General features: G+C 40.4%; 1 protein-coding gene across 7 annotated transcripts in view; it reads left to right on the top strand.

The window, feature by feature from the left end:
* The first annotated feature begins 4513 nt into the window (after positions 1–4513).
* The window catches only part of DNM1L (dynamin 1 like), a 39642-nt gene continuing 28589 nt past the window's right edge, over positions 4514–15566 (top strand). For 3 of the 7 annotated variants that reach the window (XM_072872368.1, XM_072872377.1, XM_072872351.1), the window contains exon 1: positions 4514–4752. In XM_072872368.1, coding sequence (XP_072728469.1) covers positions 4651–4752 — 102 coding nt within the window. In that variant the 5' untranslated portion in view covers positions 4514–4650. Of the gene's footprint in view, positions 4753–13661; positions 13862–14210; positions 14303–15566 lie in introns of those variants that run through there. The other 4 variants (XM_072872340.1, XM_072872361.1, XM_072872330.1 and 1 more) reach the window with 3 other exon arrangements.

The raw sequence follows: 15566 nt of genomic DNA, 5'->3' as shown, positions 1-15566 counted from the left end.
AGTGGTGAAAATCATTCACTGAAGCAACTGCTACTATTGTGTTTGGTATTCCAAGAAGTCTGACCGCCCCAGTGGCGGAGGGGCTGGGGGAGCACTGTTGTACAGCAGTTCAGAACGATACAGAGATTATTTTCACCTCCAGCCAAAGCTTTTACCTCTATTGGCCTTGTCAGAAATGCTGATGTCTTACAGACACTTATCAGAATGCTTGGGCTTTGTTACTGATTGATGAACTTTGACTGCTGTGTTTGCCCTGTGGCTCTTACCCTCTGTGCCCTGCCCCTTCCCTAACTTGAAACCTGCTTTCAGTTCTGCAAGCATGTTTTATGAGAGGTTGTGACACTCCAAATATTCAATGATTTAGTTAAATAATGTCCCTGTGAATACAGTGAGAGAATACAAGGAACTCTCAGTTGTTTAGTTCGTCATATTGTCCAGCAAAGTTGCAACCCTGCCCCAGGATTATTTTGTTTTGTCAGAGACAGGGTCTCAGCACAGGTAACGTGTAACTCGGGGACTCCTATCAGCACTTCCTATCACCTTCTTACAGCCAGCTGAAGCGTATAGGAGAGCTTGCTTTGCCAATTCAGCAGAACCCCTGGACTATGGATTCGAAACCTCTGATTTCTGTCTCTTTTGGAAAAAGACCAAGTTTTAGAATCCATCATCTTGGAAAATCTGTGTAGAACATCCAAATGAAGGGTCATTCCGTCAAGGGATTTCAGGAATTTATTTATCTCAGCTTCTAATCGTGTTTGCTGTGCAGATGTCTGGTATTAGTGCCATGAGAAAGTGTTATAGTTACATCTGTGATGAGGTTGCTCTGGAGAATACAAAAACACCATTCAATTTGGCTTCGCATAAAAACCAGGCTCTGCCAGACCCATATAATTGCTGTATTACATGGCTCCAAAAGGTGACATTACCAAGGAAGAATTTACAAAAGTATTTTGCTAATAGTGTTTGTGCAGTACAAAGTAGTATGACTATCTATGCAGCACAAATGTTATGTTATACTTGATACATTTCGGTACGGTAATCAAATATTTCTTTCTCTAGACAAATACAATATTTCTAGGCAAGGAAATATGCTTTACTGAGGTGCTAGTTTGTGGTCTCCTCGTCTGGCATAAATTAATTAAATGGCAAATGACTTGTCCACTACTGTCAGTATGTCAATATAAAGAGACTCCAGCTGTCTGAGCAAAAATGGAAGCAGATGATGATGCAAAACTGTAAAGAAATTCATATCATGGAGAAAAAAGACTGAAAATTTTGTTCTCTTGACTTCAAACATAAAAACAAGGAGGCTTATAATGAAATCAGAAGATTACAAATGTAAAACTGACGCCAAATTTATTTTTTGCACTATGCATAATTAGATCATGAAATTTACTCTCACAGGATGTCATTGGAGTCAGGAATTTAGCATGATGGGACAAAAAAACTATTACATGGTAAATAAAGCAATCTAGTTTCCAGTAACATAAACCAGAAGAAATATTGAACTGTCTGCTTCAAATCTTACAGCGATATCAAAATTATTTAATACATAGTTTGGGGATCAGGAGATCTTATTACTGCATTTTTATATTTTCCCCAGAGCGCTGGTGCTGGACTCTCTTAGAGATGAGAGTCTGAGGTAGATTGATTATCAGGTCAGATTCAGTGTGGCAGTTCCTGTTTCCTCATGTCAATTAACTTTTAGTAAATAACCAGTCTGACTACTACTGCCTTTTATCAGATCTTTGAGCTTCTTGCTCAGTACAATATAGGTCAGCCATGGAAAGTTAGAGTTAAAGCTACAGATGACCATTGCTTGTTTGTAATGTGTCTTGCTTTGGCACAGTCCTCAACTGGGCTGAGGTAAGTGCTGGATTTTGTAAATTGGCGCAGGACATGACACTTCATAGCACAGGCATTTCTGGCTCCCACTTTTTAGCCAGAAATGTACAACATGTTAAACTTTGCATTCTGATGTTTCCTTGTCTTGTATCTTCTTTAGTCCTTTCTTGTTGCTTTCCTTCATTAATTCACTTCTGCGCTGTGCTTCTCCATTTGGGTATCCTGCTCTTGACAGGCCTTTCAGTATCTCTGCTGGGCAGGCTAGGTTATCTCAACTTGGTTCAGCAACTGATATTTTCTCTGTGTGCTTCTTGAAATATTATACTGATAGAATTCTAAGAATAGCCATACCGGGACAGGCTAAAGGGCAAGCACACACAGTGCTTCTGCATGATACTCTCCCAGCTTCCAACCATTGTCAGCTCAGAAACATCCAGAGCTAGATTTGATTCCTACATAGCTATTTATTTACATGCAATACATTTCTTTAAACCCCATCTGAATCCATTTAAACTTTTACTGTGTACAACATACTTTGGCAAGGAGCTCAACAACCCACCCATGAGGGGCTATTGTCTTTGTTTTGTTCTGACCTGGCTCCTTCTAGTTTCATTAGATGCTCCCCAAATACTTGTATTGGAAGGGAGAGTAAACAAATCTGATGCTCTTTGACCAACTCCAGGCTGCTAATGATTACACAGACCTCTAATACTCCCTATCCCTTGCCATTTCTTTTGTAGAGTGAAGACTCCTATCTTACTTAGTTGGTCTTGATACTGAAGCTGTTCCACACCTTTCATCATCCTTGTTGTCCCTCTCTGACACTTTTCCAGTTCTACATTCTCTCTGAGATGTCCCACTTCTGGCCTAAATTAAAATATAAAACAGGTTGCACTTGCTCCATTTCACAGTGGTGGCCATGATGTCATATGGCAAAATGAAAGTTGCAGGAGAAAAGAGATTCCCATAGAGAAATAAGCTAGTGTTCTCTATCTACTTTAGGTGCCAGCAGCTTCTATTCCTGTGCAACAGGGGTGCACGCCTTTTTTTTTCTTCTTTCTTTTCTTTTCCTTCCAGGGACTCAAGGAAGGAGAGGAGACGAGGCTCCATGCTAGACAGGGAATGGCAAAGCCTTTAGAAAGAGTACTTGCTGTGTCAGGTGTACAATGCGGGGAACATTCGCTATTGTCCTGGAAGCAGGAGAGGCAGGTGCCAAATGGCATCCTGGTATTAATGATGTCTGAGAGCAATCAGCTCCAGCACACTGAAAGCTAACGTGTGAAACTGCTGGAAAATCATGCCTGTATGGCTATAACAAGAACCCCTCACCAACAGGTCATTCAGGACCTTCTTCACAAAGTTTTACATGCGTTAACTGTTTCTCTCTGTGCTGAATACACTAATTTTTGAGTGTTTCAATTTGCTTAGCCATCTTTATGCTTTTATCACGAAATATTAGTCCTCTCACAAGCAGTGTGAAATTTCCTGGGCACAAATGAGAAACCTTGTTGTAAAGATAATAGATAAGAATGTATGTCCTTTGTGTATTCTTTCCTTCAACATTTGAGGGTTTCAAGACATGAAGACAAGGAAAAACTAACTTGTGTAGAATAAGAACTTGAAATTTTTGGAAGCATTTTTAATCTGTTGGTTTACAAGAAAGGACAAAGCCAGAATTCAATTCGGTGCTAGCGTATTCATAATTTATCTTTGAGAAAACGCACTCAAGGGAATGACGTTTAAAGATCAGACAGCTTATTTGTTGTGATCTCGCATCACAAGTCATCCTCTGGTTTCATTCTATCTTTTCCTACGCAGCTGAGTGTGAGGTCTCACACAGTTTCCCACTTCCCAAGCCCTGCCAGACACCTCACCCAAGCCTACTATTATACACTAGAGTTAGAAAATTTCAGCTTGAGATTAGTTGACTCGCAGCGAAAACAAAAATATCCACAAACAGAATAAATACAGCAGTGTTAAATCTGTCCATTAGAATTCTCGATACATGAACATAAGTGGGAGAACATTCTTTCTGCTGCAGTTTGCAGGACCAGATCCTCTCCAGTTCTTTTCTCCCTGTGAAGAGACCTCTGTAATGCTTCCTCCCTGCTCCCAGCAGTTTTATTTTCCTGCTTGGTTGGCTTTGTGAGACCAGATGCCGATAAGGCCTAGCAATTTGCCATTCTGCCCCTTTCTCGAGGTATTTGGGCAGCAGCGACGCCATACTTTGTGAAGCAGTGGCGAGGGCATTGGGGGCAAACGTTTGTTCGTTTCCCGCTTTTCAAGGGTTTTCAAAACACGGTGCCTTGAATAAATGTTACCGGTTCACGCTGCTTGCTAAAAACTACCTCCGGCAGCCACCCTGGACAGTGATGAGGCCTGCCTCCCCCACGCGGGCCGCGCCGCTGCTGGTACCTTTGATCGTACCAAAGGACAGAATAAAACCCGGGAATGGCTTGCAATGCAAGACCACGGCGACTACGTTGTCTGCTCTTCAAATGTTTCTGGCCCCCGGGCGCTCGTAAAGCAGCAACTTCGCCGCCCCGGGCGGGAGGGGCCGCGGACTGACAGGGCGCCCGCGCCCGCCCCCCTCGGGGCTTCTCGCTGCACTACAACTCCCATGATGCTTGGCGGCGCTTGCGGCGGCGTTGCGCCCGGCGGGCGCGCACAGCGTTCTGGGAGCCGCGCCGTGCGCGGGGGCCGGCGCCAATGGCGGCAGGCGGAGGGGGCGGTTGACGGGAGCCGTTGCCCGTCGCGCCCATTCATCGCCGACGCCTTCGCCGGCCCTTGCCCTCCTCCGCCGCTATGGAGGCGCTGATCCCCGTGATTAACAAGCTGCAGGATGTGTTCAACACGGTGGGGGCCGACATCATCCAGCTGCCGCAGATCGTGGTGGTGGGCACGCAGGTGAGGCGAGGCGGGGCAGCGGGGCAGGCAAGGCCGGGGTGGGGGAGCGGGCCGCGCGGGCCCTTACCGCCCTGAGGGCAAAGTCGAGGCGTCCATCGCGCCTCCGGTGCTGCTGACCCGCGGTCGCCTCCGCCAAGGGCACGGGGGGACGCGTCCCGCCCGCCCCGGCAGCCCTCGGCTGCCCGCATCCCCCCTGCCCCGTTCCCTCCCCGGGCTCCTCTGCCTGCTCACCATTTGCAATGGGAGTGCCTCTTCCACCGCCCTCCCTCCCCTTCGCGCTTCTCGGTAGCGGTTTGAGCGGCCGAGGAGCTCTCGAGGGCTGCCGGGAGGGCCTGTCCTCCCTCTCCCGTGGCCCCGCGTCGGCCCCCCACGCCGGGGGTGTGGGTGGCGCCGCCCGCCCGGGGGGCCCGGGGCCCCGCTGCCGGCCCTGTGCCTCAGCGTGACCGCCATGGCTAGTCGGTGGCTTCCCTTCTCTGACAGCCGCCGTGAAGTGGGGGCTGAATAAAAGGGATGTGGTAGCGGAACGGCATCTTGCAGGCGTGGATCGTTTTCCCTTGCTGCGAGTTCTTCTGCCGTTTGGACCTCTTTGTCTTAGCTGACGATGGGGAATGAAGGTGAGAGGCGAAGCCAGCCTTCGTTGGCTGTCGCAGTTATGTGTGCGTCTCAGCCCGATAATGCTGCTGCTGGGCTTGCAGATAGCTCAGACCCTTTCAGTTCTACTCAAATGGGATGCCGTTCTTCAGCAAAACTTCTGGCAGCAGAACATGTGTGACCAGAACTGCAGCAGTCATAAGGGAATTGAAAATGAAACGTTAAGCACAACTAAAACCTGAAGTTAATGGATCTCTCTTTTTGTTTCTGTGAAATTAACAGCGTTTATTCAATGTGTGATGTTACTTGACAATAGCATGCCTACCTAAGACAGTAATACCAACTACTCTGCAGTCAGGGATTTCATTATATGACTTAAAACACATGAGTTGTGTGTTTAAAGCTTGCACATTGCTGAAGCATGGAATAGGTTTGCTCAAAGCCAACTACAAGGTCGAACTGGTTGTGAGGCAACCAGCTGTCATTCTGTTTTACCAATATAAATCAGATAGATTCACTGACTTTATATCAGCCACTTTATAAAATAGATTTAAAATACTCAGATTGGGTGGGAGAGACTTTGCACTGGTAAGCTATATTAGGTACTTGCTATTTTTGTAGCTGACAGGAGTCCATCACTTTATGAAGACATTTAATCTCCTTTACATTAAAAATCATACAAGCATGCTGGGTTGGTTTTTGTTTTGTTTTGTTTTAGTGTAGTTCTGCAACAGAAGGTACAAGGCAGAGGTGTGGCATTTTTCTGTGTAAAATTAATAAAGGATTTGTTTCTGTTTCACTTTATGAAATGCACTGAAGTGGCTTTTTTTTATTTTCATCCCTTTAAACAACTTTGTTGTACTTTTTCGTAAGTGTGTACAGTAGATTCTGAAAGTTAAGACAGTATTCACATGCATTTGACTTCAACAGTCTGCCCATCAGTATTAATATCCATTCAGTGCTGTATTCAGTATGTTCATAAAAACCCTTGAATTAGTGTGATATTTCTTAGCATGCCAAAACAAAGTCCTTTATAGACTCCAGGAAAATATATAGAAAATGTCTAGCAAGCTGTATCTTGGTGTTTTTGTTTTGTTTTTAGTCAGGGTTGTTGGAAGAATTAATTGTCTTTACTGACATGGTAATTCTGTAGATGGTATTTTGTGTAATTAGTCTTAAAATAATTTAAATTTTATTATTTTATTCATTTGAAGTTTAGTTTATTGTAGACCAGATTTCTGGAGATGTCTCAAATAAGGCCTTAGAGCTGGTAGTTTTGCTGCTGGTAGCTTGCTTCCATGGTTTTTTGAAATGTGCCTTGAAACAATCTTGTTTCTTGAGATATATTTGGTTAAGTGCTATGTGGCCTTTAAATTTGTCCACACAGCTGTTATGTTTGTAACCTACTGGCATATGCAGTCTTTACTTTTACTTCTTTGAATAATATTCACAATTTTGAATGTTGCGCCTCCATTTTTTTTTGTAGGAAACAAATGCTACCAGTTAAGATTTCTGTAACTCTCTGTTAATTCATTTATGCTTTTATTTTCCTGCCAGTTTGCCTGTTGCTTTTATTAAATAATCTTTTTACATATTCAACAAGGAGAAGAAAAATGCTTTTTTAAGTAGTTTTTGGTGTTTATTTTTCTCACCTGTCTTCTGTATCTCTTCTTTACCCTTTTATTGTTTTGTGCTTTTGTCTTTCTTCAGTTCTCATTTATTTCTACTTCTGTGCATCAAGTTAATTCTTTCTTTTCTAGAGTATGTAGAACTAGAAACTGCTTATAATCCTTAATTTAGCTTTGAATGTTTTCTGTTTCCCATGTCCCCTTTGTCCCTCCTGTGTTGTTTTGGGATTCATTTCCTACCGTCCTTGTGTTCTGAGCAATTGAAGTGTCTTAATTTTTCCTCTTTCTAGATGGATTTTGGTACTAACTACAAAATATTTCTCAGTAAATTTTACACAGTTAGATGGGCTCTTGCACTTCTTCCAGTGGTGTTCCTGTGGCTCAGTCATATGAGAATTCCTTCTCATTCTCCCCATAAATACTGTGTAAGTTATTTCTGTATCCTAGTACAGGGTCTATTAAGAAAATTGAAGACTCTGTTTGCTGCTTGTAGAAGTTGGAGAACACCCTCAGACTGCCAACTTTTCATCACTATTTTGGTTTTTTTTGCTGTTCCCAGATAGGTGTTCTATTTTTTTTCCCCAATTCAATATTTCAGTTCCATTTTTAGAACTGTTTTACTGAAGTGCAAAAAAACAAATGTCCAGGCTGGGAAGACTATATAAACAATATTTGTTCAATAATGCTGTAATACCCAACCTTCTGGTGTGTTTTATACAAATGCTTTGTGATCCATACTTGTGAGGGATAACAACGTGGTATTGAAGTGCCTCAACCAAACATGTTAAAACTATAATAAAAGCAGGCAAGGGGAAGAAAAGATGTTTGGTTAGTTATGGCCTTTTGTATGTTAAGAGCACATAGATGCTATCACAAAAATGAAATGCCTATACTACAAAAGTGGGCATGTGTTTTAGAAGAAATTCTAAAAAACCAAACAACAAAATCTCTGCCTAGAGATGTGTAAAAATGAATTGCCTTTATTTTTTTCAGGTGATTAATTATTGGAATCTCTTTTGGGTTTTTAGAAGTCATTGACCTAGTTATATACAAACTTTAGTGTCAGTTTTGTAGCAAAGTTCTTCCAATACTGACATTATAAAAACAAGTTGTGGGCTTTATTTGCACTTGGTAGTGTTGATTCTAGTAGAGACATCATGGTGAAATTGTTCTAGCAACTAATGAAATTCACAATGAGATTTTAAAATGACCTTTCAGGTGTACATTTATATAGTACCTTTGCTCAGTCTTCAGTTAATGCTATTTGGGGACTTTAAATGGGGAGGTGTACAATATTTAACGTAAGACTGTTCTGTTGGATGTTTCCATCCGAAAGAGCTGTTTTGTTGGCTTCTGTGATTGGCTCATAGATGAGCATTACATTTATTTCTTTTTTTGCTGTTTGGAATAAGTATCATGTTTGCTATTGCAACGCTAAACCAATTTTTATTGCCAAGGAGGAAGGTTTCTTGATCTGAGGTAACAGATATCCTGAGCATTAGAATATGTATAACTGTATATTCTGTTAGGCTAAACAGTTAGGATGGTAATTTGCCCATTAAGAAGTTGACAGCAGTGGGAAGTTAATGTATGGTCCTGGCTACTGTAGGAGAGGAGAAGAATCCAGTGGATACTGTATCAAAGTATCTGGTTTGAGAGAGACTGGCATTATGGTCTTAAACTTCAAATGCTCCACAGAGCTTCTGTGACCTTTCCCTGTCAGGGAAGGTCAGAGGAATGGAAATTTAAGCCACTTCAGCTTATTCAGTTTATTCAATGTATCCTACATTGTGTTGGCAAAAAGCCAATATCCAGCCCCCCTCCCCCCGGTGATCTTTCCTGGGATTTCAAGCAGATGCCAAAAGAGATTTTTATGTACATTTGCAAAAGGGGATGTAACTAGAGCATAGTTTCAGTGCTGGCTATGCTGGCTGGGGAGAGCTTATTTTTTCTCTCAAATGTTTTGCAAACTTCCTGGTTTGGTTTTTTGTTTGTTTTGATATCTGACATTCACTGTATCTGGTTTTGGGCATAACTCTTTTCCTTTTTGCCATCCCTTCCTCCTGTCAAATCATGCCCTGACTCTTCTGGTGTCTGTTTCAGACAAGCAGCAAAGTAAGGCTGACGTTAATTAGCTGTTTACATTTACCAAACACAAGATAAATTTTGCTGCTAAAGTTACATAGTGCAAATAACATTTGGCATTGTGTTGTTTCTTTTCTCTGATGGGCCCTCTCAGTTTCTGAACAGCTATACTTTTTAGGTCCTGAAGGCTTCTATGATTGGAAGGATGGCATTTTCACTGTGTCTGTGTGCAGACTTTATATGAATTAAAATAAAATTATAGGTCTAACAACTGTGATCTCCTCATCTTGCCTTTGATCTCTACAGATTTGTAATATGAAAGCAATATTAAGCATCTTTTTAAATGAAGATACTGATTTTATTGTTATTTTGGAAAAGTGGACAGAATACACAGTTGTAGAAGGATGTGAATGAAGAGGTGTTGCACACACACACACACACACACACACTAGTTTTGTATGCTTCTTGCCAGGGTCCTGTTCATCTTGTGATTGGCAATTGTTTTTCTTGGAAAACCTGTATTTTAATTCGAACGGATGGATCTTGTATCTTGTCCACAGGGGACAGTGCAAAGGAAATATGTTTTCAGGAAAATGAAGGGGAAGAGTATTAAAGCAGAAGGCCCTGGCGAATGTGTTTCAGAATCTGGAGAGAAAATGGCTGGGTAGTTCTTGGGAAAGATTTGTTCATATGGTAGCCGGAAGGTTGATTGGCTTTCTCTTAATTTTTTTTTTTTTTTTAAATCTCTGTTGTTTAGAACTTTTTAAATTTGAAGATACAAATTGGCTTTGTATTGATTCATATTAGTGAAAAAATATTGAATATAGCAGTGTAAGCGGTACTATGTAAGGTCAGTCTATATGGCTTTGAAATGTGGATCTTCAAATACCACAGTTCCATGATCTAACTTAGAGAAGTTCTGTACTCGTTTCTGATTACATGAAGTATCTTTTTCTTAAGTGAATTATTGGATGACTTTGGGAATTGATGTATTGAGAAAGAATAGATCTGCAAATCTTTTATCTATTTGCTGTTGTTTGGCATGTATCTACATTTAGATATGGTGTAAATAGAGGATTCCTGAAGAATTTTGACTGAGCTATGCAAATTCTGGCTTTCCTTACTACTTTTATATAAGTTGTCTTTTGTGGAGGGAGTTCCTGTGGCTTCCAGTTTCCTCCTGACTGATTTAGGAAAGCTCTCTATTCAAGTGAATGGGGAATGGCCTGCAAGAACAACAGTCTTGTAATCCGGACAAGATCTTTCACAGAGAAAATGTATTTTGCAACAGCCAGCAGTGTATTATGCTGGTTTCACTGCTTTCTCAAGTTGGGATCAGCCTCTTAGCTCTTGTGCATCTTTCTAGAAGTATAATTTTGTTTCAAAGAGTGTCTTGCTATAATTCTTTGGGACTGCATATAACTTCAGAATTCTCTTCTGATTAGTGAATGTATTTTTAAATTTGTTGGCTGTTTAGAACCAGCCTAGCTTGCGGTGTCCCTAGTTCACATAGGAAAATCCTTCCACAATAGCTGTTCCAACCAAAGCAGTTTCCTTGTGGAAATTCTCTGGAATTGCATGTGTGCATTTATTTCAGAATAATTCATTTTTTGCAGAACAAGGAAAGAAAAAAAATCTTGCTGCTCTTTAGTTATAGCATGCTGAACTCTTCCAGGATAGCTACTGCAGAGAACTTCTTTTCCGAGCACCTGTCTGGGTAATATTTCTAGGGATTAGACCCCAGCAAAAATGCTTTAGCTTATATTTGCCAATAATAGAATTAAAATTTAGTGCACCATATATATATATGTATTACTAAGAGCATGATTTAGCCAGCAAGACTTTTATAATTCTTGTATCACAGAAACTGCAAAATTGCCCCATTCTGCCTCAGGTGTCAAAGTAGATGCATTGCTTTTCTTAAGAGAATTCTTCAGGAATTATGATGTGTCATTGAGGAATCTCTCCTACTTCGTGGTTCCTTACTGTCATTCTCACATGTTTGTTATTGTTGTGCCACTGAAAAAGTCACAGGGAATAGTGACATCACTGCCTTTTTATTTTCTTGTGCTGTCCTGCAGTAAATCTGTATTGTGTTGCAGGAGTTCTTTGCAGTTTTTTCCTATTTGCTCAGGTAATAAAAAATTTATCAGTTGTCCTATCAAAAGCAATGAACAAAGTTTACACCCCTTTTAACCAATTTTCTTGTTGGAAGTTCCCCAGTAGTTTATTGGACATGTTTCCTTATAAAGGTTTTTTCCACAGATGAGTTATTTTACATTGGCTCCACAAAGTGATTATGAAGTCTAAAGACAGGCAGAAGGAAGGCAGCAGATTCTTGTAAGATGACTTGAAATTTGTTGCTGCTGATACAAGTCCATTATCATTTTAATAATACTGGAAATATGCAACAATCAACAACCTAAGCAAATGACTGTAAAAAATCTCATGGTTCTTGTGCATCAGTGAGACTGCAGGTTTGTGTTTATTGCCTTCTTGCTGCATGGACCTCCTAAGAGTAAGAGCAGACTTTGGCTAATTTACTGAGCTAATTGGTGGGATCCAGTGTGTCACAGCACAGTGAAACTCGGGGGACCTGGCATGCCTTTAAGGACAACCTCATTGGAGCACAAAACAGTAGTCCATACAAATGCTCAGGAGAATGAGTAGATGTGTAAGGAGAGCAGTGTGGAGGGAGCTCATGACTTGAGCGTCACCATAGAAGACTCATGCAGGAGGTAGAAGTGAGGACAAGCTCACTCAAGGGTATAAAAATACTGCCTGCATATGCAGAGATGGTACTAAGAAAGCCAACATTCCACTAGAGTTGAAACTGGTAAGGGACATCAAAGGCAACAAACAAGAAGAACTTCCAGCACTGCATCGGCAGTTAAAGAAGAAAAAAGAGAAACGAGGGAAATACAGACTTGCTGCTGACTGTGACAGGTGATTTAGTGACAGTCAATATGGACAAGGCTCTGAGACACTTGGTGCTTTCTTTGCCTTGGTCTTCACCAACAGAGTCCTCTAGGCCTTTGTACCTATAGACAGGGCTCAAAGTAGAGGGTAACTGTCAATAGTGGAAGAGTATTGGGTCAGGGTTCTCTTTTGGATATGGAGAAGGCATCTTTGCATGCTGTTGGGTATAGGGCGCAAGTCTTCTAAAATTAGGAATGCTAATGAGGACTTGGAAAAAGAATAAGAAAGCCAGTGAAGTAAATGTTTGGGGTGAATGTGAATGGTTGTTCATAGTGTTACTTCAAAATTTTCAATAGAGTCTCTTCCATTTGGCTTGTCAACAACCCTGATGTGTTTTTGAAAGTAACATCTCTTGCTGTTAACAAAGCTGGACAATTATAAAGTCATGCACTGCTGTCTGCTGCTTCTGAATTCCTGAAAATGTGGTTAGTAATACAGCAGGCTGCAAACCAAATTTTCTCATAAGAATTAGTGTAATGGATGGGAGCAAATGCCTTGTGATACTTAAGAAGTGTACACAGTTGAAATATGCAGGGACAAGTAAAGAAGAAATGAAGGATAGGGAGGCCAAAGCAAGATCATTAGGACTGTTGAACAGTAGAGATACTGACTTTTTGGAGTGGATCACAGTTGTTACAGATTTCAGCTTTTTAATTTGTGAGAGTAAGTGCACAATCGTTTCCCTGTTATTCTACCCTTCATCCTTGATTGTTTTAGATTAACCTGAAGATGGTGTTGATAATGATGAAAATATAACTGTTAAGGAGGCGGTGAGAAAGCTGGTAAGATTTACATCATATATACTGTCAGTATGTATTGAAATAAAATATTTAAGTCCCTGGGTGCATCATCTCTTCTTATCTTATTACTTCTAGGAAAAACGGTTTACCATCCATCAAACTCAGGCACTTATCTGTGAGACTGATGAAGATTAACAGAGCAGAGTGTTAAACACTTGACAATGGAAGTTTGACACAATGGTTAAAAAAGCAACAGACAGCAAGGAATTCCTATATTTGCCCTTTTTTTCTGAGCAATCTATATAAAGTCCTTCTAGATATCACAGCTTATAGATATTTCAAATTAGGATCAGGTATGGGTCCAGAGGAAAACCAGATTGATCTGCCACAAAAGGTTAGAATTTGTTAATGCTTTTCCAGACTCGTCATGAAATGAGTTTATGCATTTCAGTCAGTGTTTAGAACCGTGATGAGCGTTCCAATGAGACGACAAAACAAGCGTGATGCTCCTGCAGACCTATTCCTAAAAATTCTGTGGTACCTTTGGTCATCAGTATTAGTCTCTGTCTACAGCTGTTGTCTGAAGGACTGGCTGAACTGAATTTGTATTCTGAACAGACCCCATATCCCTCACTTCCCCCCACTGGCAGGAAAAGATCAGCTTTGTGTTTGCTGCTTTCCTTACCACGTTCCCAGACAATTCTCGGTAATGGACATGTATAGGGCCCAGATTAAGGAGTGCGTCATTAGATACTATATTAGGTTCCAAGAACAGATTGCTTTAATAAGGGAACATAATGCAATTTGAAACGAATTTCCTGAAACAAATTGCCTGATGCGTGGAGTACTGTAGTGTCTCATCTAATGTATGACTTTACATTTGCAAAGGATCCAGATCATTCCTTCTACATCCAAAGATAACTGTGAGAGCGGTGTAAGATATAGTGTTTTAGTTCCATACGTAGTTTGGTGTGTGTGCCCATCTCTGCTTCCTGCAATACCACTCTTGGAAAGACCAAACAATGAGCAGTAGTGTGCAGCAATTCGTCCCATGGATTTTGGTTTCCTGTCTTGATGAAGTTCTTGGTAAGGACTTCAGCTATTTATTACTGTCCCTTCTCTACTTGGATTATATATTCAAGAGAAGCCACTTCATCTAAGTCTCACCTCCAGCCCTTTGAGAGCTGAGTGATCATTCTACCCATGTGTAAGAAATCTTGCTCAAGAGATGTTAAAAATATTTTTAATAAATGAAACCCTGGTGGTTTTGGCTTGTGTTTTTTTTTTTTTTTTTTTCCCCAGTGCAGCTGATGAACCTTTATCATGTCTCATCCTTTTGAGCAGGCATTTCATTTGTTTTCAGTTATGAAGTTTCTTAAGTAGTTTGTTGTTTGTCACTCTGAAATTTATGTTTTTTCACATTGTGTAATATCAGTAATTCTTCAGAAGTGTGCTACAACGGAGCTCTCTGAGAGGCTTCCAGAGCTAGATCGTGCTTTGGCCAGATTGTTCTTCAGTTACCCTTCGGTAAGATTTCAGTGCCCAATGTCCTGTCATAAGCTTCTTGTATGGAAGGTGCCCAAAGTTGATTGGAGAAGGTCAGCTGAAGAAGAAAATTACTAGGTACTTTCTAGGGGAGTGTTCTGAAGCAAAAAAATCTTAATAAGGCTATCTTTCTGTTTCCTGTCATTCTCCGTACTCTTTCTAGACAGATGACCTCACTGCTGTCAAATTTGACTTAGATTTACTTTGAAAAATATACACAATCTGCATTGGTTTGTTATTCACCTATTGAGACAAATGGCACTGTTGATAAAACACCATTTTTCTGTGCCATAAAGCATAGTTATACAGTAAAGTGTTACAAGAAAAGGCGGCTTTAATTTGTTGTCCAAACTTTCTAGGGGTTTGGCCTTGTATCTTTTATTTATTTTGTGCTTCTGCATACAAGTCCTATTTTAATAGGTTCTAATGCTCTCACGTAATATGTTCCTATCTTGTCTTACTGCACTAATAGAAATGTGCCGTCTGATAGTGCTGTGTTGCTTGCTCTCTGCTGATCTATTTTTCATTTTTAGAAAAGTCACCTGAGATGTCACTAAACTTATGATATTTAAAAGATATTCAGCACTGCTTTTATTTCATGTTATGCTAAGTTATGTATGCATCTTATGATTTACTTGAAGTCTCAAATCTGTTCTTTCAGAACTGGTAAGCTGAATTGAGGTTGTATAGCAGTAATGCACATTCTAGCTGTCAGAAGCATCTGCTTTTTTTGTTTTGTGTGGTGTTTTTTTTTAAGAGAATTGTTTGGTAGTAGCATTAACATAAAGCATTTCCTAGCAGATGGCAATGTTGACTTTCCAGCTGCAGAAAACTGGAAGAGTTTATACAGTTCTATTAAAAAGGCAAAATCTTATTGGTCAGACTTTCAAAGTATTAGGTTGACCTATCTGGGTCTACTGTTTATTGTTAGTTGTAAAATGGTAGTAGTCTTGAATCACTCTTAAAACCCACGTGTTCACAGCTGCTTATTGGACCATGTAGCCCAATTCTGCATTTTATACAAAAGTGCTACAGGAGAACATTTTAAATGTAGAGTCTCAAAGCGAATTTGTAATTTCAGAGCCTTTAAGTATTTCACAACTTCTTACAGTTTGTTATTACGTAGACAGATGTCTGCAGTCAATACAGTTGTAAATGCTTATAAATATATATATGTACAGAGAGAGAGGGAGAGAGTATAAAACAATGTTTGTTTATATATTTAGAGTATAAAACAATATCTGCA

Source organism: Ciconia boyciana, chromosome 1, assembly GCF_034638445.1.
Source record: "Ciconia boyciana chromosome 1, ASM3463844v1, whole genome shotgun sequence".
Taxonomy (NCBI): Eukaryota; Metazoa; Chordata; class Aves; order Ciconiiformes; family Ciconiidae; genus Ciconia; species Ciconia boyciana.
Note: the sequence above shows the minus strand (reverse complement) of the source record. Positions and strands in the feature narration are given on the sequence as shown.